We start from the raw sequence: 24,795 nt of genomic DNA, 5'->3' as shown, positions 1-24,795 counted from the left end.
AGCACATGATTGTTAACTCTTATGGTTGTGGAGGTCCCATCTACCACACATCATGGATCATGGAAATTATTGATAAAATTAGGTGTATTACAAATATTTGTATCTGTAGAAAATTACAACTACATCGTAATTATTTTCTTCATTATGAATTGCCATTGTGACATCACCAAACATGGCACAAGCGTACTTTTACTCGACTTGGTGATGTCACAGTGGCAATTCAAAAACCTGTACTCTAGTATACTGTATCTACGGGAAAATATAGATCATAATATTATTGTTGTAGTAAAAAAATAAAGCCATGAATATAGTGAGGTAAATTATACTGTGTACATTTTTATTATACGATTGTTAACTAGCATGCATTTGTATTTGTTCACAGAATCTTTTAGGGGATTATTCATTATCCATTAAGGAAATATGCCCTTGCATAGCTTCAGATCCAGATGTCAAACAAATATCATTCACAGAGTGCTTGCTTTTGCCCCCAGGACATTGGGGAACTTAAAGGATAGCAGCAGTTGGATTTTAGGAGGAAGTGCAAACACAATAACGACATCTGGTAAGAGCCCCCACTGGTAGGAGTAGAGATCAGGGGTTGGAAGTCACCCGACTCCATTGAGCAAAGTGACAATGCCCAGGTGTGGTCTGCATTTGTACAAACAAACGGGATGTTGTCCAAACTGGCCGGCCCCAAGGCTAGAACTACAAAGTGTAAGTGTCTTTGCGTAAAAGGTATTTAAGGACAGTGGTCTGAGAGGACATTAGGAGAGGAATCAGGCCCATACTCTCCTCCTGGAAGCTGCATTTCCAGTCTGAGGCTCGCTGAAACAAATAAAGCTTTTTGTTCGAAGATGCCTCGTTGGCGTCTTCTTGGCTCATCACCCATCATACAGTCACTCTGTCCTTGGAGAGTGACACGACCAGAAATATACCACAATACTAAATATAATGACCTCACCCAGTTCTGCTCTTCATAGTTATTCACCATGGTCAGATAGAAATAAATATTATCGTTTTGACAATCCTAAATCCTTGATGCACTATTGTGGTAAATACTATAATGCTAGTGACACCTAACATAGTTTGTTTTGTTTTGGCATATTTCCTATGCTATAAAGAAATGTCCAGAGAAAGCAAAAGTCATTTAAGTGTTTATTCAAGATCTCAAATAAACATTAGATTATGTAGCAATAAGGTTATATTGCTAAAATAGGAGTGTCAAATCCGCCAACAGGTTTAATCCGCAAGATGGATTTTTTAATGAAAGAAACTGCTGTTTTAAATATGTCCACTGGATGTCATAATAGCAATTCAAGTGTGCCCTGTGGATTGGCTGCCACTACGCCAATCAGTGCATGTGCAAGCAACCAGCTGCTCCTGTTGTGGTTGGCAGCAGATCAGATGGCGGCAGAATGATACATTATCGACGAGTAATACCTTCTTTCATTGTAAATTATCCACTCAGCGGATAAAATAATGGAACACTCAAATGCAAAGACTTAAGTCAAGATGACCATCATCTTCTTGGTAGTTAGAGTTCCGTTCAGCACTCGCAATTGGTTAAAGGCACGATGCGCACCCTGAACTCCATTGTAAAAATGTGTCTTTCTACATTTGTTGTTTGTTCTATTTTGTTTTGTGCTTAAAGTACTAGTAGAGTGGAAAAAAACAAGTTGACTTTATATGCTCAGTGGTGTTTCATTGTTAAAGTTAAAGTACCCATTGTTGTCACACGCACACTAGGTGTGGCGAAATTATTCTCTGCATTTGACCCATCACCCTTGATCACCCCCTGAGAGGTGAGGGGAGCAGGAGGCAGCAGCGGTGGCCGCGCCCGGGAATAATTTTAGGTGATTTAACCCCCAATTCTAACCCTTAATGCTGAGTGCCAAGCAGGGAGGTAATGGGTCCCATTTTTGTAGTCTTTGGTATGACTCGGCCGGGGTTGTAACTCACAACCTATATCAAATATGGAAAGCTGGCAGAGGTGTCAGAGACCTGCAGAAAGGAGGCGAATAGCAGACCTTCCGTTCCAGCCAGACATCCCATCCAGTTCGCGAGGGCTGGGGAGGGTGCCAAACCCCCCTGCCAGAGAGCTACAGTGAGACTCCTCTCACCAGGAAATGAGTGGAACATGAGGGTCGACCAGGGGACGCAGCTCCAGTTCCCCATGGAGATCGTCGAAACATCGCTACTACCAGACCTGGTCTTCTGGTCAGAGGCTTGCAAGACGGTTCTTCTGGTCGAGCTCACTGTCCCATGGGAGGGGGGATTGGAGGCTGCTTATGAGCGGAAGCGAGCCAAGTACTCTGACCTGGCAGCAGAGTGCAGGGAGGCTGGCTGGAAAGCTGTCATCTGCCCTGTGGGAGTGGGGTGTAGGGGCTTCGTGGGTTCCTCAACTGCCCGCCTACTCCGAGACATTGGATGCACAGAAGCGGGGCATCGGAAAGCCATGAAAGAGCTGGCTGAGGAGGCGGACAAAGGCAGGTTCTGGCTGTGGCTAAGGAGGAAGCATAAGAGTTGGGGGGGAAACACCGAGGGCATCAGCAGGGGGTGGCAGGGAAATATCCCTGCCATCACTCCGCCACCATGAGAAGTACTAGGGTTAAAGGAGCGAAACGTTGAATGGTGGTCCCCAGCTGATGACCCGTTTATGCCCACAGAGGTGTCACAGCACACCTGTTCAAAAGGCACTGGAGGAGGTGTGTCAGGCAGCAATGCCCAGCAGGAATTCCATCACCTGTATCTTGATATGTTCAATCTGGAAGCATCCAGTGACTACTGTGAAAGGGCAGTTGGCATCCAGGGAAGTCTGGAAGACAACCAGGAAAGACTGGATGACTGCAGGAAAGTCTGCACCGGAAGTGGAAGGTTAGTTACCTCACCCACTAGTCCTGTAAAAGGGACACCCTAAACTTACTACAAAGACAAATAAGGAAAAACAACCCGATGGCCCTCCGAGAGGCGGGGTGGAAGAAGGGCCAAATCAGACGGATTTCTTGGTAACGACTGGAACGGACACCGACAAAGAGTCTAGGATCATGAGAAGATGCAGGTGCGGGTGGGAGAAGGTGACCACCTTCAGAGGTTTGCGTATCCACCAGGAAAGGAAAAAGTGCAAAGAGGGAGGCCATCAGCAACAATGCACTGCAATCGCAGGTCAGACAAGAGGAACCCGAAGCCAGGTGGCAAACCACACTGCTGAGGGATCCACCGTTGCTGAGGAAAGGCAGGCGGAGGACACAGGAGGGCCCTTGGTGGACACCAATGCCTCTGAGAGTGGCACTGATGAAGACGCACACAATACAAAGCAAGCCCAACAACCAGGAGCAAAGCCAGAGAGCAGAGAGGAAAGAACCTGGAAGGAGGCAGCTGGTCAAATGGCCTAAAGCAAACAAAGTTGTTGTCTAGTAGAAGCTGGACAAGGACCTCAGCCTTATCCTGGAGCACTCACTGTGTGGCCAGGTGGAAACCAAGCTGAACCACATTGGAGACATCTTGTACGATGAATGCAGAGGCAGATTTTTTTTTGATTTGATTGAAACTTTTATTAGTAGATTGCCCAGTTCAGTACATATTCCGTACAATTGACCACTAAATGGTAACACCCGAATAAGTTTTTCAACTTGTTTAAGTCAGGGTCCACGTAAATCAATTCATGGTAAAATTTGGAGTAGCCGCTGAAAAGTGGAAATTTGGCCCAATGCAGAAAGGAAGAAGGTAGAGAGAAATCGAGCAGTTGGTGAAGAGGCGGCGTCAACTCCGGAAACAGTGGAGGAAGGCAAACAAGGAGGAGAAGGAGGGCCTGAGCCACTGTGGGATGAGGTGACAAAAGATCTTGCCGGCCTACGGAGGGCTGAGCGCATTCGCAAACGCAGAAGGCGGAAGGAGAAAGAGAGGAGTAACTTCTTCAAAAATCCCTTCAAGCATGCGAGACAGCTGCTAGAGGACAAGAGAAGCGGAAAGCTGGATATTACCAAATCTGAGCTGGAGAAACACATCAAGATACAGTACAGTGACCCAGCAAAGTCAACTCCGCTGGGATCCCCTGGTTATGTTCCTCGCCCAGCTCCCCCAGCCTTCTTCTATAATGCTGCCCTCCCCAAACTCAGCGAGGTGGTAGAGGTCGTCCGGAAAGCAAGAGCTGCCTCAGCCCCAGGCCCCAATGGGATACCATACAAGCTGTATAAGTACTGCCCAGGGGTCCTGAGACATCTCTGGAACCTGCTGAGAGTGGCCTGGAAAAAACAAGTCATCCCTTCAGAGTGGCAAAGAGCGGTTACAGTTTTCAACCCAAAAGAGCAGAACTCCAGTACGATCAGCCAGTTCAGGAGCATCGCCCTCCTAAATGTCGAAGGGAAGATTTTCTTCTCCATCCTGGCCAAGAGGTTGACCAGTTACCTCACAAGCAACGGGTACATCGACACCAGCTGCCAGAAGGCAGGCATGCCAGGCTCCCCAGGCTGTGGAACACTCTGCAGTAATATGGGAGCAGATCCAAAGGGCGAAGAGAGAGAGAGGTGGCCTGCATGTCGTGTGGCTGGACCTTGCCAACGCATACGAATCTGTCCCCCACCAACTCATCGAGTTCTCCCTGGACTTCTTCCATGTACCAGTCTGCATCAGAGCCCTGGTAGCCAAGTACTTTGGAGACCTCCAGATGTGCTGCACTCATCAGGACTTCACAACAGGCTGGCAACAGCTGGAAGTAGGCATCGCCATGGGATGTTCAATCTCGCCCATCCGAGACATTGGATGCACAGGAGCGGGGCATCGGAAAGCCATGAAAGAGCTGGCTGAGGAGGCGGACAAAGGCAGCTTCTGGCCGTGGCTGAAGAGGAAGCATAAGAGTTGGGGGGCAAACATCTAGGGCATAAGCAGGGGGTGGCAGGGAGATATCCCTGCCATCGCTCTGCCACCATGAGACGTACTGGGGTTAAAGGAGAGAAACGTTGATGAATGGTGGTCCCCAGCTGATGACCCGTTTATGGCCACAGAGGTGTTCAGTGAGGTGTCACTGCACACCTGTTCAAAGGGCACTGGAGGAGGTGCGTCATGCAGCAATGCCCAGCAGGAATTCCATCACCTGTATCTTGATATACCACATCGAATTGTATTTACAGATGCAAAGTATGTGAAAACACAGTTTAAATTTCACAAAATGCCACAAATTCATCCATCTAATCATCCATCCATTTTCTACCGCTTGTGCAGTTGAGATAGGCTCCAGCACCCCCTTCCACAAATTCAGTCAGTCTTTTTAAATATTTTTGTCTGAATAATTTCGGCTATTTTCGGAGATTGACAATATGGTAGTAACGCTTCTGCACTCTGGCCATGTTATCAGATCAGTCATACTGGAAATACGCAAAAATTGGAAAGCGATGTTCTGTTTATCATTCATAATCCTTATGATAGTCAAGAACTCATAACTAGCTAACAATTGAGTCAACGGATTGAGGGTACTCTGTTGGGCTCATTATACTCTCTCTAAAAACATCCAGAAAACTGCCAACAATACTCAATTTACGTGTCGTAACTTGAAAATTAACCAAATATGAGTGATATTGTTTTTATAAGCACCAACGCAGATGAACTATTTTGACGGCGCATTCATAGCAGTAAGATAATGCTAGCTTAAGCTGCTATTGTTGACAAAGATGGTTAATTAATGCAGCTCTCACCTGACAGTACACCAATGTGGTCATTAACCGACAGGCTGGTTGGCTTTCACATCCTCGCGAGATGGCGAAAAAATCCCCAAAAGACGCTTTCTGCAGGAATTGTTTTTTAACCCTTCGTGAGGATTGCGGTTAATTCTTCATCTAAATGGGATTATGTGAGCAAACCGTCAGTTGGCATCCCAGCGAGAGTGGAAATTATACAGTGCACGTTTGTTTAAAATGGTTAGTTTGTATGTTTAGCACCTAGCAATGCTGCAGAGGCCATAGTGTCACAATAAAGCTGCATCTGCCAAGTAGCATTCTTCTAAAACGTATTGTTTATCCTCTTTGTGTTTGGGCTCAAAAATATAAGGTCCTGGATCATATTTTTCCCAAAGTAATCGTTGTCGGCTCTTACAAAATATGCTTGACTAGCATTGTTGTTGATAGGGAAAAGATCTTTGGTTCCTAGCACGACGGCACACAATCACATGACTTCCTCATGGCTTCCTTATTATCTCTCAAAATGGCTCGGGAATCTCCGTGAGATTGATACTATTTTGATCATATCCATTTACCCGCAATCTTTGGAAGACTTTTGGTGTCATAAATCCGACATATATGATAATACAAAACCCAAAACCAGTGAAGTTGGCACGTTGTGTAAATCGTAAATAAAAACAGAATACTTTTTAAATCCTTTTCAAACTATTTTCAATTGAATAGACTGAAGAGACAAGATACTTAACGTTCGAACTAGAAAACTTTGTTATTCTTTGCAAATATTAGCTCTTTTGGAATTTGATGCCTGCAACATGTTTCAAAAAAGCTAGCACAAGTAGCAAAAAAGACTGAGAAAGTTTAGGAAAAAACTTATTTGGAACATCCCACAGGTGAACAGGCTAATTGAGAACAGGTGGGTGCCGTTATTGGGTATGAAAGCAGCTTCCATGAAATGCTCAGTCATTCACAAACAAGGATGGGGCGAGGGTCACCACTTTGTGAACAAATGTGTCAGCAAATTGTCGAACAGTTTAAGAACAACATTTCTCAACGAGCTTTTGCAAGGAATTTAGGGATTTCACCATCTACGGTCCGTAATATCATCAAAAAGTTCAGAGAATCTGGAGAAATCACTGCACGTAAGCGGCAAGGCTGAAAACCAACATTGAATGCCCGTGACCTTCGATCCCTCAGGCTGTAATGCATCAAAAAGCTTCATCAGTGTGTAAAAGATATCACCACATGGGCTCAGGAACACTTCAGAAACCCACTGTCAGTAACTACAGTTTGTCGCTACATCTGCAAGTGCAAGTTAAAACTCTACTATGCTATGCGAAAGCCATTTATCAACAGCACCCAGAAACGCCGCCGGCTTCGCTGGGCCCGAGCTCCTCTAAGATGGACTGATGCGAAGTGGAAAAGTGTTCTGTGGTCTGACGAGCCCACATTTCAAATTGTTTTTGGAGACTGTGGACGTCTTGTCCTCCGGAACAAAGAGGAAAAGAACCATCCAGATTGTTATTGGCCCAAAGTTCAAAAGCCAGCATCTGTGATGGTATGGGGGTATTAGTGCCCAAGGCGTGGGTAACTTACACATCTGTGAAGGCATCAACAATGCTGAAAGGTACATACAGGTTTTGGAGCAACATATGTTGTACAGTACAGTATGTTGCCATCCAAGCAAGGTCTTTTTCATGGACGCCCCTGCTTATTTCAGAAAGACAATGCCAAGCCACATTCTGCACGTGTTACAACAGCGTGGCTTCATAGTAAATGAGTGCGGGTACTAGACTGGCCTGCCTGTAGTCCAGACCTGTCTCCCATTGAAAATGTGTGTTGCATTATGAAGCGTAAAATACGGAGACCCCCGGACTGTTGAACAACTTAAGCTGTACATCAAGCAAGAATGGGAAAGAATTCCACCTGACAAGCTTAAAAAATTGGTCTCCTCAGTTCCCAAACGTTTACTGAGTGTTGTTAAAAGGAAAGGCCATGTAACACAGTGGTGGACATGTCCCTGTGCCAAAGTTTTTGCAATGTGTTGCTGCCATAATTTCTAAGTTAATGTATATTTGCAAAAAAAAAAAAGAAAAAGTTTCTCAGTTCAAACAATAAATATCTTGTCTTTGCAGTTTATTCAATTGAATGTAAGTTGAAAAGGATTTGCAAATCATTGTATTCTGTTTTTATTTAAGATTTACACAACGTGCCAACTTCACTGGTTTTGGGTTTTGTATATATACACATTCTGTACAAACTCGGTACAAACCCATTCCTATAACCACGTTTTATCGAACATATATTATTGTTGTTGATGGAGTCCAACCCTCACTGAAAATGCCCCATACTCTGAGCACTCCCCACAGGACTTCCCGAGACACACGGTCGAAGGCCTTCTCAAAGTCCACAAAACACATGTAGACTGGTTGGGCAAATTCCCATGCACCCTCAAGGACCCTGCCGAGAGTATAGAGCTCGTCCGCAGTTCCACGACCAGGATGAAAACCACACTGCTCCTCCTGAATCCGAGATTCGACTATCCGGCTTAGGCTACTCTCCAGTACACCTGAATAGACCTTACCGGAAAGGCTGAGGAGTGTGATCACATGATAGTTGGAACACCCCCTGCGGTTCCCCTTTTTAAAAAGAAGAACCACCACCCCGATCTGCAAATCCAAACAAACATTTGTATTTACGTATTTTTATTGTTATAAAAAAAAAAAATCTGCAATTTTGGCACCCCAGGCGCCCACCTGGTTCACCTGTCGTCTAACGTATATCTAGCTTTTACATAGTAAGTTACAGAATGTTAGGCCATGTCCACACAAAAATGGAGTTTCACAAACGCATATTTGGGGTTAAAATGATCACCAGCCATACAAGTGTAGTTTCTGTTTATGTCTACACACAAACGCATACACCTGCTGTCATGCACATTTTGTCCAATCAGAAGCCTAGGAAAAGATATATAGATAGATGGATAGGTCTTTATTGTCATTGCACAAGTACAATGAAACTTTGTTTTCAGCACAAACCCGTTCAAGATTAGACAAACAAACAGTGTACAGGGTTACAGAACAGGAACGCTGATGGGTCGCCACAAGGCGCCCCGTAAAAGATGGGGAAAAAGGTAAAACGCTGTGGAAGGATGAGTAAAAAAATACAATCTAGACTGGGCTCTTAAGGGGGTCCAGTCTGGAGTGGGAAAAAACCTCTATAGCAAAACACATACCTGTATACATATTACAACGTACATCTCGAGATATCTAGCAACAGAGGGAAGGGAGTGCGGGGTCATGTTGGTAGGCCGCAGCTCTCGGCACTGACCATCCTTCCATCACCCCTATGGGATTTGCGTCGAGGGCGTTGAGTTGGGAGGGAGGGGGGGGGGGTGTATGTGTGGCCAAAAACCAGCCACAGCTGAGTTGGTGGCATTACACCTCCTATTATGTTTATTTTGATATACTAAACGTACAATGACATGTACAAATGTACATTATCTTTAAAACCAGCCAGCATGGTGTACACAGAGCCCTGGGAAAACTATGAATCTTTTTTTTAAATGATAACATGTTCAGCAACATGGTGATGCATTACACGTGCAGTGAAGTGTACATTACTTCTAAAATCAGCACGCACTAACGAGCCAAGGAAACTCTTTTGCATGTTTAAATGCCTATATGAAGCACACAGACGTGTGTGTGCCGCTTCAAAACTCTCGTGGGATTATAAAGCATTTAATCATAGATATAGTGATATGGTACATGTGCTATGAAGTGTATATTGTCTTTAACATCACACTAACAAGAAGGAAGATACATCGTGTCATTTTTTTAGTTGCTCGGTCGCTTTTTACGTGGTCCCTCTACACAAATGGAAGCAACACACGTAAGTTAACTTCATGATTTGTCGTTAACATAAGATAATGTTGCACCTTTCTTACGACAGAGCAAAAAGTATTGCTCGTCAAACGTTGTCCCATCAGGTGGGGGTTGGACAGCGATCTTATCCAAAACAGCTGACTGTCATTAGCCCTGGTGGGAGTGTCGCAAAGCCCATTTTGTGTGTCTTTTCATCAATGTAGAGTCAAAATAGCAGTTCATGTTCAAACATACATACATACATACATACATACATCGTATAGTGTGTTTAAAGTCAGCAAGGCAGAGTTGTTGAGCTTTAGAAATGACAGCGTACAACAGTGACGTCATCACTAGTCTCCGTTTCTGCCGTTTACACGCATACGCTAAGCGGAGAGTTTCGGAACTCTACACGTTGGCCAGAGTTTGCAAAAGTCTGCGTTTTTAAGGACAAAAGTGTGTGTTTGCGTATGGACAAGAGGCCTAACGCAGATATAAGTATGCGTTTATTAAGTATCTGTGTTCGTGTGGACATGACCTAAATCTCTCGTACGAACGCCTCAGTAAGGATTTGTGCACTACAGATACGTCAACCTTGGAGGCACGTTAAATAGCACTTTCAAAACTGCATTTTGGCAATGCTGAACCAACCACAGATCACCTTATCGGTTTTACTTGCAAAAATTTAATAAAAACTTAAAAGCAGTCCTTTCCCATCCTGTTTTTTTTTTAAGTAGGCCGTCAGACAATCAATATTTCCTAATTACATCATTTTAGCCAGAGTGTTTGTTTTAAAAACTGTTTTATGTTTTTATTGATCTTTCGCGACCTTTGATTTATGTTCGGTAGGGCTACAATATTAGTTAATTTAAGCAGATTGATCGATTTTGTGGTAGCATCCTACCTGAATAAAGTCACACCCATTAACCTTTTTCAACACCTTTTCAACTTCATTATGTTCTTTATTCATGTGACCCAACTTCCTGCATCTCCATCAGATTCAACATGGTTATTTATTGCACTGTCATGTAATCACCTTGACCCTTACCTGTCAGGTCTACCTTCCCTCTGCTATGCTCACTCTGTGTCTTGGGAAGGTCATTTGCATTTGAACAATTCTTTCTGCTGCTAAATAGTTGCTCCAGCTACCGTTATTGTTTGATGTTTATACTGTAAACTCCAACGCACCCTCCTTTGTCCTCTTGCAATGGGTCTATGTTATGGGTCTACGGAAAATGTGACCAAATCTTCTGGGTCAAAAGTATACATACAGCAATGTTAATATTTGGTTACATGTCCCTTGGCAAGTTTCACTGCAATAAGGCACTTTTGGTAGCCATCCACAAGCTTCTGGCAAGCTTCTGGTTGAATTTTTGACCACCCCTCTAGACAAAATTGGTGCAGTACAGCTAAATGTGTTGGTTTTGTGACATGGACTTGTTTCTTCAGCATTGTCTACATGTTTAAGTCACGACTTTGGGAAGGCCATTCTAAAACTTTAATTCTAGCTTGATTTAGCCATTCCTTTACCACTTTTGACGTGTGTTTGGGGTCATTGTCCTGTTGGAACACCCAACTGCACCCAAGACCCAACATCCGGGCTGATGATTTTAGGTTGTCCTGAAGAATTTGGAGGTAATCCTCCTTATTCATTGTCCCATTTACGCTCTGTAAAGCACCAGTTCCATTGGCAGCAAAACGGGTACAGAGCATAATACTACCACCACCATGCTTGACAGTAGGAGTGTGCAGAGCATAATATTACCACCACCATGCTTGACAGTAGATGTGGTGTTCCTGGGATTAAAGGCCTCACCTTTTGTCCTCCAAACATATTGCTGGGTATTGTGGCCAAACAGCTCAATTTTTGTTTCATCTTACCACAGAACTTTCCTCCTACACAATGCTTTTATTTTCAGCTTTCTGACACAACTTGTATATACTGTACATGTACTAGCACATCTCAATAAACAAGGATATCTCCAAAAAGCAATTTCAGTTGTTCAATGCAAATAGTAAACTATTTTATTTCAGTAGTTGCATTTAAAAAAGTACCTTTGATGATTATAGTTTTTAGCTAAGTAACGCCTAACTCAATAAGCTACAAAAACTATAATAAATTATTTTCAAAAAGTTTAATATTTTAAACTATTAACTAATCAAAATTAAAAACTTCCCTATCTTTCAATTGTGTTCTTTATCTTAATTAAGCTACTGATTTCAAAAATAATCCTGCAACTTTTATAATTTATTGAAACATTTTGTGCTTTTCACATCCCTCATCATAAATGTTTCAATGGAGTAGTATCCTTGAATTGTACTGGACTGTTTGGTTTGAGTGGCGTAAAGGTACTCAGAAAATGTGTTATGCAATTTCCTAGTCAGTTACTTTTTTTAAAATTTTATTAAAGAGTAATACGTTTAACATTATTTGAGTCAAAACTGTGTTAATTACCTCCAATTTGCTGTAGTTGTTCGTCTTCCCGTCCAGCGAGTGGCGCTAAAGTACCCGGAAAATGTGTTATGTAATCAGCGAGCGTTAAGGGGGGAGAGTGGGCAGCGTGGGCTTCCTGGGCGGGTTTTTGTGCGACTTACAGAAGGTATACACACTCTTCATACGGGCGGCTTTCAGAAGTTTACACACTTCAAAGTTTCTTCTTGTTGCGGTACAAGCCACAAAAGGCAGACTTCAAAAATTCTCCTTGTTGCGGTACAAGCCACAAAAGTGTGGGGTGAGTATGTGTTCTTGCCCGGCTATGTCTGCAGACAACGGCTCCTATAACAGTCATCATTACGTGTCTGTTTTTCCAGGAAGTGTCCGCCTTGTTACAATGGCGAGCAGCATCGTGAGGCTAAAGGGACTGGATGTTAACGCGGGCGCCGATGACATCCGGGCCTTTTTCCGTCTCTTTCACATTCCTGTCGGAGGCGTCTACATTTTGGGAGGTGAACGACGCGAGGCGTTTATTGCCTTCTCCTGCCTCAAGGACGCTCGGCGAGCCATCCACTACTCCAGGCGCCCCCTCAAAGGCTCCAAGGTGGAAATACGCCGCAGTACTCTTACAGAAATGGAAAATAAACTCAAGTACTTTCTAAAGAAGAGGAAGTCTGTTCCAGAGCCTACAAAGACACTTGAAAGTGCTCCGGCGCCCTCTGGTGGTTATTCTCAGTGCTCTCCTGAAATGTTACCTGATACAGGATATGAGTCAACGAATTCCTTTGTGTCATCACATTCTGTTCCTAGCGGATTTCTACAAATTTCACGCAAATCAAAAGATCCAAGAACTACACATTTTTCCACCAGTGACTGTCCACAGCCCCACTTTGTCGATCCAGGAAATGAGTCAACGAATTCCTCTGTGACATCGAGTGGATTTCAACAAATTTCAAGCAAATCAAAAGACCCAAGAACTACACATTTTTTTACCAGTGACTGTCCACAGCCCCACTTTGTCGATCCAGGAAATGAGTCAACGGATTCCTCTGTGACATCAAGTGGATTTCTCCAAATTTCAAGCAAATCAAAAGACCCAAGAACTACACATTTTGTCACCAGTGCAAGTTCACAGCCCCACGATCCCAGAGTATCGCCGCCTTTTGAAACCACACAAATGTGTGACAAAAGTCTAAAGACCGACTCCAAATCTGTTCTACCATGTGTCACGAGTGAGTGTCTTAAGACTCCTGACGATTTACACACTCTCAGAACTTCTCCACATTTTGTTGCCAGTAGCTCTCCACAGATGGGTGATGAGCTGCATGAGCCCAGGTGTCTAAAGACTCTTGAAGGGTCACACCAACCTAGTGCTTCACTTTTTGACACCAGTGAGTGTCCACAGCTGTACAACCAGATATCATCTTCAGAGTCTATTCATAATGCTTTTGTTCTTGGGGTTTGTACCGCGCTGCAACATCTCCAGTCTTGCCGTCCAAACGAGGCCCAGGAGGTTTTGCCAGGACTTGATTGGCCGGATGCTAACAATACAAGAGCACCAGAACAGATGGAGTTACCACCACCAGGCTACGTGAGGCTGTTAGGGCTGCCTGACTCTATAACTAAAGAGGATATTAATGATTTTTTCAAAGGACTGAAGGTGCAAGAAATGGTGGCCAATGTGAAGTTTGAACATCGTCGCGTGTGCCTCGTTAAGTTTGGGGATGAAGACGATGCTCTTGCTGCGCTGCAGTTCAATAATCGGTTCATGGGGTCCATATGTGTGGAGGTACGCAACGCAACAGAGCTAATGTGGACCTCAGCGTTACAAGAATGTGAAAACCAAGACGTGAGGTGTTCGAAATCCAAGCAAAGGTATCGCACAGACCCAAAGAACTATAAACCGAAGTTCAGTTTTGAATCACAGAACAGGTTACCAGTGCCACACATCTCCAAAAAGTCCCGACTGTCCATGGCAACGAAGGAGTACATCATTATGGTCTGCAATATACCTGTAACAACCACCAAGACAGAATTGAGAGAACTGCTTGGGTATCCTGATATGCAAAGCTCTAAAATACAACACCTACTTGCCAAAGACTTCAGCCGGACAGACACTGCATTCCTTATCTTTGACCGAAAAGAGGACTATGAACATGCAATGTCACAAAATGGTCTGTACTTTTACTCAAATTGCATTGAACTGTCATCTATTACCAGAGAGAGGATGAATGACATAATGGGGAAAAAACACCACACGAGGCCCCAGTATGGCACCAAGATCTCCCCGTCCAAGTATGGCGCCAAGATCTCCCCGTCCAAGTATGGCGCCAAAATCTCCCCGCCCAAGTATGACGCCAAGATCTCCCCGCCCAAGAATGACGCCAAGATCTCCCCGCCCAAGAATGACGCCAAGATCTCCCCGCCCAAGTATGACGCCAAGATCTCCCCGCCAAAGTATGACGCCAAGATCTCCCCGTCCAAGTATGGCGCCAAGACTTCATCAGCAGAGAGGGAGGCAGCAAGATGCTGGAAAACCTGGATCTAAAATATGCATGTTAGTTGAACACCTGCTTGCAGACACTAAAGAAAGCCTTATTATGAACTTAAATTTAATTTGACAACTAACTATACAAACCTTTAAGAAACCGCAATATTAACACTTCTTTTATTAAGTGAAAGTCTTTTAAAAGTTGTTGCGCATTATACATGGCAAGCCAAGACTGGATCTTGTTTTGAAAGCATAAGTAAGAAAAGTTTATTTAGAATAATCCAATGTAGTTGTTACAACCTCTTTTAGTCTACTTGCATCAAATGTGAGACTTTTCCAGCAATGTTTTGCCAACCCCACAAAGGACACTTGAATATTATTTGTCCATTAAGCAAGCAGATAAAACTTGACGCTTGGATGAAATTTGTTTATTTCAAAACAAACAATTCAGTAGATACATGTTGCTTCATCAGATGATGTGTCTGGTAACTAAGTGAAAGATTCTGATGTTTTTGTACAAACCTAAAAGTCAAAAATAAAAAGGCAGAACGTGTACAAGAGACATTCACTACTGATGGACACCAAGTGAAGAATCGGGTCAGAAAAATGTCTAGGATCCGGAGGACCATCAGTAACGAGGGCGACCTGTAGACAAAAAGACTGGATTATAAATAGCAACAAAAAAGATGATCACACTATTTTGGACGTGCAAAATAATTAACAGCTATTTGTGAGAATATCATTAAAATCCAGGCAGTGCTTATTACGTGTCGACATAGGGATGTGTGTATGAACACTACAACAGCGTCTTCTTCCTGGCTGGATGTAACTCCGTAGATGGACCTTTATTTACTGGTTATTTGGGAAATAGTTTTGTTTAGTACAAATGAAGCCACGACACGTCAGGATAGAAGTTGGACTAAGATAGTGGCAGTTTGAGTGTCCATTGATTTCAAACGTTTTAAATATTTGTTATTCTGCTTGCTACATTCTTGTTGATCAAAAGTATTCAATAAAGTGATGGATGATCACCTCTTCTTAGCAACACTATTTCTGCTTGATGGTTACAGTCCAAACAACATACTACTGTATTTAACATCCACGTGGCAGATGAGTGTGGTCGCCTTGCGTTTTATGCCGTGGGTAAACACCCTTCAGAAACACAGCAGGTAAACAATGTGCACTTCGATATTTGATAGTTAATACAAAGAGGCATTATAGTACTTTCATTCTCATCTCAAACGTTTGCAGATCTCTCAATTAAAAGCAATCAGAATACATTTGATAGCTTTTTGGAAGTTTAAATTTGTTGTGTACCCTGCATTCAAGCCTTCCTGGACGCTGGACTAGGCTAGGAAATATGCATGAACAAAAGTACTTAAATTGACTGGAAGATATAAGGAAGGCCAGCTCTTCCTAAAGCGCACATCTTGGATAAGGCACGCAGAGATGGACCTTGGCCATGCTGTGCAGCCAGAATCCACGCTGTTGCACACCTTTTTTCACTTCCCTAGTGTCCTGGATGCGAGGTGTGTTGGAGCCTATGTCAGCACCCCCCGCGACTCAGAAAGGGAAAAGCGGTAGAAAATGGATAGATGGATGGATAGATAGTGTCCTGGCTAGAAGGTGAAGTGTGTCAAGTGTACCTCGAAATAGGGGGCGAGAATGTCGGGTATCGCTTCTTGGTACGCTGGAGGACATGGATGAGAAGCTGGAGTTCATTGACAAGCTGCTCATGCTAGGACCCTGTGGAGAATGGAGATCACAAAATCATTCATATTGGAGTTGTATATTCCAACGAGGGTCTTAAAGGCCAATCTAAGTCTATAATCATGAACTGATGAAACCGACTGAGGTAAAGGCACCAGCCGCTAGACTACATCTGACCAATCCAAGTCTATAAGCATGAACTGATGTAGCCTAATCAGATAAGAGGCAATACATCTTCTAAGACAAACTAAACAGTCCAGTTGCGATCAGTTGAATGCCCTGAGATTAAAGCATAATGCTTCAATAGAACCAAGGCTATCAGACATCAGCATAACAAACAATTGTGATGTTTTGATAATTGCATTTTGAGGTAACCAAAGCCAAATTAAGTACACTACTCAAGGTGTTGATCCACAAAATGTTCCCCAATTATTCAAACACCCATTCCTAACACCTTTTACATTTCAACCGATACGTCACAAATTCCCACTACCTGAGAATCAATACCCGTACTCATCAGTACCGATATTCTATACTTTTGTTCATGTGGAAATAAATGTGTTTATTTTGTACCACTGAGCTGATTGATAATGATAGATGTGCTGCACTGTTGTTATATTATGTTTTCTTAGACTTCCTCGTATAATTTACAAATATGCATTGATTTCAGTTTGTCCTCGGTGTGTTGTCCAAGTCAGGAAGTGGTCTTTGCCATTAGATTGAATGTGCCAGTCTAGTCTCCTGTTTAGCCCTACAATATTTTGGTAACGGTACCAATATGTTTTGATACTTCTCACAAATAAATTAAACACATTTTTATTATACTAAATTGATTAAAGTCATATTTAACATACTGGATTTTTCTTACTGCACTCAACCATTTTACAACACTGGAATAAATGAAAAGAATATGAATAAATAGGAGAAAATGACTGCTCTTTTTCAAACTTACAGTGCACTCCAAATAAACTTATAAAATTCTCTTGCATTAGTTTACGGGGATAATACCGTATTTTCCGTACCAAAGGGCGCACCGGATTATAAAGCGCACTGCCGATAAGCGGGTCTAATCAGGTTTTTTTCCCCATACAAAAGGCACACCGGATTATAGTGCCCATTAAAAGGGTCATATTATTTTTCTTCTAAATTGAAAACACTTCCTTGTGGTCTACATAACATATAATTGTGGTTCTTTGGTCAAAATGTTGCATAGAATATGCTTGTCCAGGGTATAGCCCGCCTTCCGCCCGATTGTAGCTGAGATAGGCTCCAGCGCCCCCCGCGACTCCGATGGATGGATAGATGGTCACACTTATACACCATGTACCAAATAAAATTGCTTCGAGGTCCGTAAGCACAACCAGTATTATTCCATACATTAGGCGCAACGTGTTATAAGGCGCACTGTCGATTTTTGAGAAAATGAAAGGATTTTAAGTGCGCCTTGTAGTCCGAAAAATACGGTAATTGGCACTATCCAACCAGCTCAAGGTGGCATTTACATATACAAGTCTGTGAGCATAAAAGGGGAGCAAGTCGACAACATTTTAAACTGGTTGTGCAGATCTTGATGCTTGTCTTTCAGTGGTTTTGCCAACTTAGAAGTATTCCACTTTTGAGGTGATAACCTCTCAAGCCTCGCTTTGGTGTTTGTAGCTTCACATTTCTTGTTTGCTTTAAAGCCAGTACACCTCCATATTGTGTCGTGCACGGTCTTTGTTCCCTAGTAAATCTGAAATAGCTTGCGTAGGCGACCCCGTCGTTCCCCCTTCCCCCTGCGTAGCCTCCCACAAGGCTTGCGTGCACCGCCAAAAAAATCAGACGCAGAAGTGTTTTTCCTCAGTTTTTGCCAAGGAGGGTCCCTGAACATAGGCTAGCAGACATTGTGCTTGAAATGCACAAATTATTGTATGGTATATATTCATTCTCGTGCACACACGTCTTTTTCTCACACACGCACGCAACACTTCTCATTCTCCGTCAATCATCTTTTGGGCAGGGTGGATTTACCACATTTGTGAACTCTGAACATGATCGTATCAGCATGTTGTTAACTTACAAGTTATTTAAAGAGTTGTATTTACATGATAGCTCACTATTGTCCCATGTCCCAAACGGCCGAATTGCAAGGCAAAAAATAAGAGCGCCCTCTGCCGCGTCTCTTTACGAAGGCATTTTCCTCTGGTTTAAAAGCAAAATGTACATTTAAAGTAAAGCAATGATTCTGAATGATCAGTTCAAGTGTAGACAAAGATGTCCCTGTTGTGGCTGCCGTCACTCTTTACAAGAAGGAAATACAGTATCTAGACAAAGACAGTTGCTCCTTCTAAGACACTGCCCTTTAGTGTTTTGGAAGATAATTACAAGTCTGGCGCCACCCCTCACGGAAAAACTATGAATCAAACAAGACAGTGTCATAGGGGACGCAAGCTACGTGACGCGAGAGTATACACCAGGCTTTACTCATTGTCACTCTCCTCGCTGCATTTTAACACGCTCCCTCGCTCGACACTTGTACTCTTTATGCCGGCTCACTCACCATGCGTCTCAGCTCATATTCCAGCAACGTCGCAAACATTATTTTTTTCCCCAAAGACAGTAGGTATACTACCTTTTCTTATTCGTTTGTACCACAGTAATTTGTGAGTGCTGGTATACCAAACAAGCCTACTACATAGTGTTTTCCTCTAAATATTGTACTTATTACACACTTAACTGAACGTGGCCCACCGCCAAGGCAAAATCATAGCTGCCACACCTTAAAAATAAGGGTTTTTTATGTGAAAACCAATCAAAATAATATGATGTATTGTAGCCTCCAGAAGACAATCTCTATGTGTAACTTTTATTGCCACTCTTATGCTACAAACTGGTCCAATTCCAACAGGTTTTACACTTTCTTCTCCGTGCTTCCTCCGACACAAAACGACACTTTGTCACTCTCTGCCAATTCACTTTCAGGCACAGACGGGGTGTTTGTTGCGATCGTGGGAAAATTAAATTAAACATCAAATAAACTATCCATCCATCCATCTTCTTCCGCTTATCCGAGGTCGGGTAGCGGGGGCAGCAGCCTAAGCAGGGAAGCCCAGACTTCCCTCTCCCCAGCCACTTCGTCCAGCTCCTCCCGGGGGATCCCGAGGCGTTCCCAGGCCAGCCGGGAGACATAGTCTTCCCAACGTGTCCTGGGTCTTCCCCGTGGCCTCCTACCGGTCGGACGTGCCCTAAACACCTCCCGAGGGAGGCGATCGGGTGGCATCCTGACCAGATGCCCGAACCACCTCATCTGGCTCTTCTCGATGTGGAGGAGCAGCGGCTTTACTTTGAGCTCCCCCCGGATGACAGCTTCTCACCCTATCTCTAAGGGAGAGCCCTGCCACCCGGCGGAGGAAACTCATTTCGGCCGCTTGTACCCGTGATCTTGTCCTTTCGGTCATAACCCAAAGCTCATGACCATAGGTGAGGATGGGAACGTAGATCGACCGGTAAATTGAGAGCTTTGCCTTCCCGCTCAGCTCCTTCTTCACCACGACGGATCGATACAGCGTCCGCATTACTGAAGATGCCGCACCGATCCGCCTGTCGATCTCACGATCCACTCTTCCCTCACTCGTGAACAAGACTCCAAGGTACTTGAACTCCTCCACTTGGGGCAGGGTCTCCTCCCCAACCCGGAGATGGCACTCCACCCTTTTCCGGGCGAGAACCATGGACTCGGACTTGGAGGTGCTGATTCTCATCCCAATCGCTTCACACTCGGCTGTAAATAAACTACACAAACATAACAATTACCACAAGCAGTTCGTTACAGTATTAATAGATATGTAGCCTACTTGTACACTATTGACCAGTGATGCATTGAAAATTGGGCCACCAAAAACAGCGATGCTGAAACCGGATGTTGTGACGTAGTCAGCATGTCTGCATTTTGGGTGTAACTTAATGTAACCGAGATATCCCCGCGATCTACAAAATGTGCCAATATTGAGAGGACAGTGGCGGCTTTAAAGGGGTAGAAGTCCAACTGGAGCAGCAGCACCACGCAAGTGTGAGGTCATGCTCTCTGCAGCTAGCGTTTTTGTCTGGGAAATCAGGGGACAGAAGTAGAGACTCTAAACACAAGTACATTCTATAATAACATCAGAAAAAGATGCTAGATGTCCTGAAAAAAGAAAAAGTCACTAAAAGTCTCTAGGCACTTCAAAATTCTCATTAAAGTAAATTGTACAATAAGCAGCAACAATTGAAAGTAGAGCAAAACATTATAATATAAAAATGTATGCCAATACAAATCATTAACCCATTTGTTTTTAAATGTATGTGTACATTTTTGGAGCCTTTTTAAAAGGAAATCCATCCATCCATCCATCTTCTTCCGCTTATCCGAGGTCGGGTCGCGGGGGCAGCAGCCTAAGCAGGGTAGCCCAGACTTTTCTCTCCCCAGCCACTTCGTCCAGCTCTTCCCGGGGAATCTCGAGGCGTTCCCAGGTCAGCCGGGAGACATAGTCTTCCCAACGTGTCCTGGGTCTTCCCGTGGCCTCCTACCGGTTGGACGTGCCCTAAACACCTCCCTCGGGAGGCGTTCGGGTGGCATCCTGACCAGTTGCCCGAACCACCTTATCTGGCTCCTCTCGATGTGGAGGAGCAGCGGCTTTACTTTGAGCTCCCCCCGTATGGCAGAGCTTCTCACCCTATCTCTAAGGGAGAGCCCTGCCACCCGGCGGAGGAAACTCATTTCGGCCGCTTGTACCAGTGATCTTGTCCTTTCGGTCATAACCCAAAGCTCATGACCATAGGTGAGGATGGGAACGTAGACCGACCAGTAAATTGAGAGCTTTGCCTTCCGGCTCAGCTCCTTCACCACAACGGATCGATACAGCGTCCGCATTACTGAAGATATCGCACCGCCTGTCGATCTCACGATCCACTCTTCCCTCACTCATGAACAAAACTCCTAGGTACTTGAACTCCTCCACTTGGGGCAGGGTCTCCTCCCCAACCCGGAGATGGCATTCCACCCTTTTTCGGGCGAGAACCATAGACTCGGACTTGGAGGTGCTGATTCTCATCCCAGTCGCTTCACACTCGGCTGCGAACCGATCCAGTGAGAGCTGAAGATCCTGGCCAGATGAAGCCATCAGGACCACATCATCTGCAAAAAGCAGAGACCTAATCCTGCAGCCACCAAACCGGATCTCATCAACGCCTTGACTGCGCCTAGAAATTCTGTCCATAAAAGTTATGAACAGAATCGGTGACAAAGGGCAGCCTTGGCGGAGTCCAACCCTCACTGGAAACGTGTCCGACTTACTGCCGGCAATGCGGACCAAGCTCTGACACTGATCGTACAGGGAGCGGACCGCCACAATAGACAGTCCCCATACTCTCTGAGCACTCCCCACAGGACTTCCCGAGGGACACGGTCGAATGCCTTCTCCAAGTCCACAAAGCACATGTAGACTGGTTGGGCAAACTCCCATGCACCCTCAAGGACCCTGCCGAGAGTATAGAGCTGGTCCACAGTTCCACGACCAGGACGAAAACCACACTGTTCCTCCTGAATCCGAGGTTCGACTATCCGGCGTAGCCTCCTCTCCAGTACACCTGAATAGACCTTACCGGGAAGGCTGAGGAGTGTGATCCCACGATAGTTAGAACACACCCTCCGGTTCCCCTTCTTAAAGAGAGGAACCACCACCCCGGTCTGCCAATCCAGAGGTACCGCCCCCGATGTCCACGCGATGCTGCAGAATCTTGTCAACCAAGACAGCCCCACAGCATCCAGAGCCTTAAGGAACTCCGGGCGGATCTCATCCACCCCCGGGGCCTTGCCACCGAGGAGCTTTTTAACTACCTCAGCAACCTCAGCCCCAGAAATAGAAGAGCCCACCACAGATTCCCCAGGCACTGCTTCCTCATAGGAAGACGTGTTGGTGGGATTGAGGAGGTCTTCGAAGTATTCCCTCCACCGATCCACAACATCCGCAGTCGAGGTCAGCAGAACACCATCCTCACCATACACGGTGTTGATAGTGCACTGCTTCCCCTTCCTGAGGCGGCGGATGGTGGTCCAAAATCGCTTCGAAGCCGTCCGGAAATCGTTTTCCATGGCTTCCCCGAACTCCTCCCATGTCTGAGTTTTTGCCTCCGCAACCGCTGAAGCCGCACACCGTTTGGCCTGTCGGTACCTGTCCGCTGCCTCAGGAGTCCTATGAGCTATGTTATATTTTGCCTAAAATGAGAATGCATCATAATCAGTGGTGGCTGGTGAATTTTGTTCATTTGGGGACGGCGTGGCGAAGTTGGGAGAGTGGCCGTGCCAGCAATCTGAGGGTTACTGGTTCGATCCCCACCTTCTACCATCTTAGTCACGTCCGTTGTGTCCTTGAGCAAGACACTTCACCCTTGCACCTGATGGGTCCTGGTTAGCGCCTTGCATGGCAGCTCCCGCCATCAGTGTGTGAATGTGGAAATAGTGTCAAAGCGCTTTGAGTTCCTTAAAAAAAGGTAGAAAAGCGCTATACAAGTACAACCCATTTACCATTTTGTTTTAGGTGGGGCTGAAAGTTTGTAAACCAAACCCTGTAGGGGGGTCATCCTCCCCCAGAAGATTTCTTTGTGATTTTCATTTACAAATATTGAAGATCTTTGCTCCTTCTCAACTCTGTGCTATTATTTTCACAAAATACAACCAATAGTACATTGATGTCAAATCTTACTTGTGAAAAGTAATCCCCCAATTCCTATTTTTTCAACAGTCCGCTCATTTGAGCAGGAAAACGCTGAACACCATCTTTGTTTTCTACCTGTCAACTGTCAGTTTAGGCTGCTCGCCGGCTCCTCATCACCACTTCAAGATGGCGGCCAAATTGCTCGCGTCACAGCAGCCAATGCTGCGTCTACTTATAAGATGTCTATGGTTATAATGTCATTGCAAACACTGCAATCTGTTGCGTCCACTGCAGTTCGCTACCTTATTCATACTTTTTGTCAAGTGATTTTTTTTAAGCAGGATTGCATGAGGTACCTACACATAACGTTACGTTAGTCAATGTATCACACACATTAACGTAACGTTAGTCAATGTATCACACACAGTAACGTAACGTTAGACGGCGGTCAGCAGCACCGCGTATTTTAGCCACCTACAAAAAGACAAACATAGTCAAATAAAGGTCAGTTAAAATGTATACTATATTAAGAATATGTGTACATATTGCATAGGGCCCTGACATCTAAAAAGTACAACTCTGTTCATTGTTATGTTCATGTATTTGCTATGTTTTTCATGTGTACGCACACATCAACACACATACCATATGAGATGAGATCAATGAGATAAGGTAAGAACAGGATAGAAACGGCTGTGGAACTAGTTACAATGCAATATGCCATGGAAATACAATGTTAACACAATTGTGCAAATAAGTACAGTTGCACTTTTTTTCAAATGTGTTTATTCTGTAAAGGAATGAGTTAAATGTTTAAAATGACTGGTTAATAGTGCTATTATGAAGTGCAATGTCAGCACTATTTTTTTCCCCTGCAATTTCAAATGCACTTGTTTTAATAAATAAATACAGCGTTTTAAAAGCATACACAATCTGTGTAAATATATTAGTCTGTGGTTAAAAGGACTTTAAAGGACTCGAAACTCAAAATGCAGGACTTGGGACTTGACTTGAGACTTTCCAGTCTTGACTCGGGACTTGCCTGTCTTGACTCAGGGCTTGACTCGAGACTTGAGGGCAAAGACTTGAGACTTACTTGTGACTTGCAAAATAATGACTTGGTCCCACCTCTGGTATATGCCATATAACATAATGGAAATTAGCATCCAGCTAGCACATTTTGAAAGTCAGAGCCTTATTTTTTGGCATGCTTACTTTGTTGGCATGAAAAATTGCAACAATACCTAAAAGCGGTCCGATGCGAATACATCTTGTGCCTGCCAAGTGCTTGAGTCTGTGCAGAGTCTGCATCCGGTCGTGACGTCACGTTTAACTAATGTATTGAAATATGCTACGTTTTGATTTTTACATGAATCAGTGCTGGGAGTTCCGATGGAATCCGTTCCGTACCTATGAAGGAACCAAATTCTGACCCTTTTCGATCTAACACATATCATGATATCATTCACGTTCTGTAAGGCTACATTCACACTGCAGCGTAAGATGCCCAAATTCGTATTTTGTTAAATCCAACCTTTTTTATGTAGTCTTTATAAATATGCGACTTCTGTGAATGTCTAATATGGACGGAATGTGTCCCTTAACTCAGTGTTCCCCAACCTTTTTGTAACTGCAACACAGTACCAATCGATCCACGGCCCGGTACCGCGCCCCAGTGATTGGGGACCACTGCCTTAACTGACCCGCATGTCTTAATCCTGCCGCATTTGTGACAATTTCAAGGATTTTTGTTGAAATGGAGTCAATATTTACATAAACTAATTATTTGGTGTAGGAGATTGAGAAGGAAGATGATTTTGGCTCTCTCAGAGCCAGGAGTGGTCCCATGTAAGCTCTAAAACATATTTTTTAACCTGTCTACTATTTTTTTATCTTGGCGAAGAATTATGACGCTTATCACTTTTCGATGGCGTATAGGTCAGATGAATGCGACACGGTC

General features: G+C 44.1%; 2 protein-coding genes across 5 annotated transcripts in view; one reads left to right on the top strand and one right to left on the bottom strand.

The window, feature by feature from the left end:
* The first annotated feature begins 12,084 nt into the window (after positions 1-12,084).
* rbm12ba (RNA binding motif protein 12Ba) lies at positions 12,085-14,863 on the top strand. Its single transcript, XM_061954996.1, has 2 exons — positions 12,085-12,261; positions 12,341-14,863. Exon 2 carries the CDS (start codon positions 12,361-12,363, stop codon positions 14,509-14,511), a length of 2,151 nt encoding a protein of 716 aa, XP_061810980.1. The 5' UTR covers positions 12,085-12,261; positions 12,341-12,360; the 3' UTR covers positions 14,512-14,863.
* Positions 14,864-14,867: 4 nt separating this feature from the next.
* LOC133601882 (uncharacterized) overlaps positions 14,868-24,795 on the bottom strand; it is a 47,907-nt gene continuing 37,979 nt past the window's right edge. For all 4 annotated transcript variants that reach the window (XM_061955018.2, XM_061955042.2, XM_061955026.1 and 1 more), the window contains 2 exons: positions 16,101-16,200; positions 14,868-15,099 (listed from right to left, as the gene is read on the bottom strand). In XM_061955018.2, coding sequence (XP_061811002.1) covers positions 15,083-15,099; positions 16,101-16,200 — 117 coding nt within the window. In that variant the 3' untranslated portion in view covers positions 14,868-15,082. The remainder of the gene's footprint in view (positions 15,100-16,100; positions 16,201-24,795) is intronic.

The sequence above is a fragment of the Nerophis lumbriciformis genome, linkage group LG04 (genome assembly GCF_033978685.3).
Source record: "Nerophis lumbriciformis linkage group LG04, RoL_Nlum_v2.1, whole genome shotgun sequence".
Classification (NCBI taxonomy): Eukaryota; Metazoa; Chordata; class Actinopteri; order Syngnathiformes; family Syngnathidae; genus Nerophis; species Nerophis lumbriciformis.
This window is presented reverse-complemented; position numbering and strand designations above follow the sequence as displayed.